This window comes from Capsella rubella, unplaced genomic scaffold (genome assembly GCF_000375325.1).
Source record: "Capsella rubella cultivar Monte Gargano unplaced genomic scaffold, Caprub1_0 scaffold_5, whole genome shotgun sequence".
NCBI lineage: Eukaryota > Viridiplantae > Streptophyta > Magnoliopsida > Brassicales > Brassicaceae > Capsella > Capsella rubella.
In genome coordinates, this window is record NW_006238919.1 from 9969971 (window position 1) to 9973713 (window position 3743).

General features: G+C 38.5%; 1 protein-coding gene across 1 annotated transcript; it reads right to left on the reverse strand.

Annotated features, from left to right (window-relative positions):
- Positions 1-707: 707 nt before the first annotated feature.
- LOC17885566 (ABC transporter G family member 20) lies at positions 708-3466 on the reverse strand. The gene has a single exon (XM_006290578.2). The coding sequence runs from the start codon at positions 3012-3014 to the stop codon at positions 792-794; it is 2223 nt and encodes a 740-aa protein (XP_006290640.1). The 5' UTR covers positions 3015-3466; the 3' UTR covers positions 708-791.
- Between the last annotated feature and the right edge of the window lie 277 nt (positions 3467-3743).

Genomic DNA, 3743 nt, shown 5'->3' on the forward strand with positions numbered 1-3743 from the left:
AAAATTCAAATATAACCATTTCTAGATATATATGGATCTCTATAATTTTGCATTAGTTATGCTATTGATAAAATATTATTCTTTTTTTATAGGTAATTCAAATTGATAAAGATTGGAATAATTTTGAAACCTCTTTTCATATACTATTTTTTTATTCTGATTAAATCTTTCATTTAACATATTAGGAAATATAAAAAATAATAATAAATATTTAATATATATAAAGTCTTTCGTTTTTTATAAAATCTTTAATAAAATCTTTCTTTTTTATAGCCATATATATTCAAATTTTATTTTTCGAAACATTTAACTAATTCAAACTAATTAACATTTTTATTAATTATATTACCATTTTTTATGTATTTTAGATGCATTTTTATATTTGTTATACCAAATATTTTTAAATTATATTTTTCTATATATCAAATATTTAAACTTATAAAAAATTATAATTTTTTTTTGTTTTTTCATATAAGAAATTAATCTAATAATTAGAATATTTTTAAAAGATTGAGATCTTTATATTCATAAACAAATTTTCCTTATAAGACATATTTTTATTTAGCATTAATATAGTTTCCTAAATGATAGGAATCTGGTGTATATTATTGAAATATTTGAAAAATATTTAACAAAAAATTTGGCAAGTATCCGATTGAAAATTTAACCCGGAATTTTTTGAAAAACCCGACCCGAATCCTTTTTATACTTCTCTTTTACTATAGTAGGGATAATAAGTACATTCATCTTCTTTGGTTAGATACTCTAATTTTTTTAAAAGTGTAATTAAATCAGCGACGCTTGTTCTTGCTTCCGATCAAGAGAGTGAAGTAGAAAAGAACTCTAAAGAAGAATCCCAAAGCTACGGTGATCCACAAGCAACTCCATTTGCTGATCTCTGTGATTCCTTGTTGTTTTAGTATGTCGATTCCCGTTGTTACGCAAGTCTCCGCCGTCACGTTGATCCCTAAAACGCCGCTCATGCTCTTCAGCAGGCCGATTTTCACGGCGGTCGGAACTTTTCCCAGCGGCGAATTGTCGAACATCTGGATCCCGCGGACGAAACATTTCGTCGGGTCATCGAATTCGTTCTGCAGAACACCTTCGTAAGGGTATTTCACTAGGGAGAGGTAGTGGAACCAGATCCAGTAGGGAGGGATACGATCTCTGGATATGAAGAATCCGGAGAAGAGGAGGAAATAAGCGAGGATTGCTACAACCACCGTGAATCCGATCATCACGTGCGATACTACGCCGGATAAGAACGTCACAAAGGAGCTTCCGGCCCAAAACGATGTGAGGATTGTGAAGAAGAAGAAGAAGAATCCCTCGGAGCCTCCGGCGAGACCTACGGCCCAGAATGTTGTGGCGGCGAAGGCGGCTGATAAGATTATCAGAGCAGGGATTGAGATTATTGTGTGAGCGAGGACGTATGATGATCTTCTGTAAGCGTTGTAAGCTGTTTCTCTCATGAATATGTAACGTTCTTGTAGAAAGACTGGTATTGCTTCTGCACATGTGTAGAATGTTGTGGACATTGCGAATGCGAAGAACCCTAAGCGTTCTTGTATACCTCTAGGGGAATTGTCTAGTTTCCAGAATATTGTGGCTAAGATGATTCCGGTGACTAGTACAGCTCCGAGGCGGATTCCGAATAGCTCTGGTTGTCTGCTTGAGTTTAGTATAGATCGTTTGCCAATTACGAGCATTTCAGTCCAGAATGGGTTTGCAAAGGTTTGAAATGAGGATTTTAGGTTTGTTGCCCCGGAGACTAGTTTGCCTCTGGAGATACTTGCGGTGATTGCATCTCTGAGAGGTACATTGGTGTTTCTTCTGCTCTGGCTTGAGGTCTGCTTTGCTCGCCATTGCTTGTGGTATTCGACTAAGGTTTTGGTTCCTTCCGGTGAATCTTCCAGCTCGCGTATAAGATCGAGTGCGAATTCTGGCTTGTTCTCGTTTTCAGGTATTGGGTGACCGAATTCAGAGAAGAACCGAGGGAGATGTGTTGGGGAGCCGCTGTAAACTGTGTTACCCCTAGATAGGAAGATTAATTTATCGAGCAAGCCCAAGATTCTGTAACTCGGCTGATGGATCGACATGATAACTATGCTGCCGCTTTGTGCGATTCTCTGAAGCACTTTGACAACCATGTAGGCACTTGTAGAGTCGAGACCAGAGGTTGGCTCATCGAGAAAGAGTATTATCGGATCATGGATGATATCGGTTCCAATTGAGACCCGCCTCCTTTCTCCTCCAGACACACCTCTGTGTCCCTCATCACCGATCACGGTCTTTGCAGCGTTCCTCAGGCCGAGCTGGTCAATCAGAGCTTGAACCCGTGCCTTCTTCTTTTTCTTAGAAAGCGAACTTGGAAGCCTGAATTCCGCAGAAAACATCAAAGTTTCTTCCACAGTGAGCATGGGGAAGAGAAGATCGTCTTGCATCACATAAGCTGATATAACTTTGTGCAGGCTGGATTCAAGAACTTCCCCGTTTAGAGTAATAGCACCTCGTAGGCTCTCTTTTGCTATCCGGTTGGCTAATGCATCGATAAGCGTTGATTTTCCTGACCCGCTTGCTCCGAGAACGGCCATCATCTCTCCTTCCCGAGCTTCGCCAGAAATACCATTCAGCAGCACCTTAGTATTCATCTCCATATCATTACCAACAAAAGACGAATTCCCGCAACAAGGAAAGGGCTTAAACTTCTTCTGGGTCTTCACGCTGTAAGTCAAGTCTCTGAAGGAAAGAACAAACGGAGAAGAAGAAGGCACACAAGGAGATGGGACCGAGGCCCAGAAATTGGAAGCAACCGCAACATCCAGAGCCCGACTGTGGTCGTTCCCCTCATCTTCAACACTCATGAGAAGTTCTGCAAGTGTGACAGACACTCGCGCTGTGTCTCTCTGACATCTCTGAAGCTCCACTGACTTGTGGATGTTGTAAAACAGAGGAAGGCCATCACCATTGAACCGTCTAGCCGGAGATAATTTACCGAGCAAACCAGACATCATGTGGGTTACTGTCTGGTTAATGCTATGTTTGGCCTCAGGTAATGTGTCTAAATTCTAAAGCTCTAACCCACAGAACAAATTTGATCGACTTTATAGGAACTTTTGGATGGGAGGATGAGAGAGAAATTTGTCAATTAGTTTGGTGATCTCTAAGTATCTAACTTTGAGTTGTTTTGGGTTTTGTAGCTTCTACTTTATATATACATACATAGTGTATCATAGATTATTTTAAAAATTTGAAGGTAAGAGTAGGTGAGGAGTTGGGCAAATCCATTCACCGTTTTCCATCTATGATATGAATTATTCTTGGGACTTAAGGTATTCTGTAAAAAAAAAGATCCAGTTTGAGATGGTTTTGCTCTCATACTTTTGTTTCATCTGCATTTACGGACTTTGAAAAATTGCAATAAGAATAAAATAGTATATCAAATGTCAGGAATATAATTTCTTCTTGTAATTATCGATATATTCTTAATATGTTGTTTATTATTTAGTCACGAGTTTTCTATATTCACTCACAGGCTCTCAAAAGAGTTGTTTTTAACAAGTTGTGAAAGACTTGTTCTTCGGTGTGTGGACACCTTGACTGGCGGTTGGAGTTTTAGCTTTTTGAATCAGTAAACTTTTTTTTAATCTTCGTAAGGTACACCTAAGATATTCTCATACGTTAGGATTTTGGGCTTGTTACTACTATACTAGATTAGAGAAAAGCATGCCATACGGATATTT

Coding starts and splice junctions, on each gene's coding strand:
- LOC17885566 (XM_006290578.2), bottom strand. CDS start 3,014: ATGATGTCTGGTTTGCTCGGTAAATTATCTCCGGCTAGACGGTTCAAT.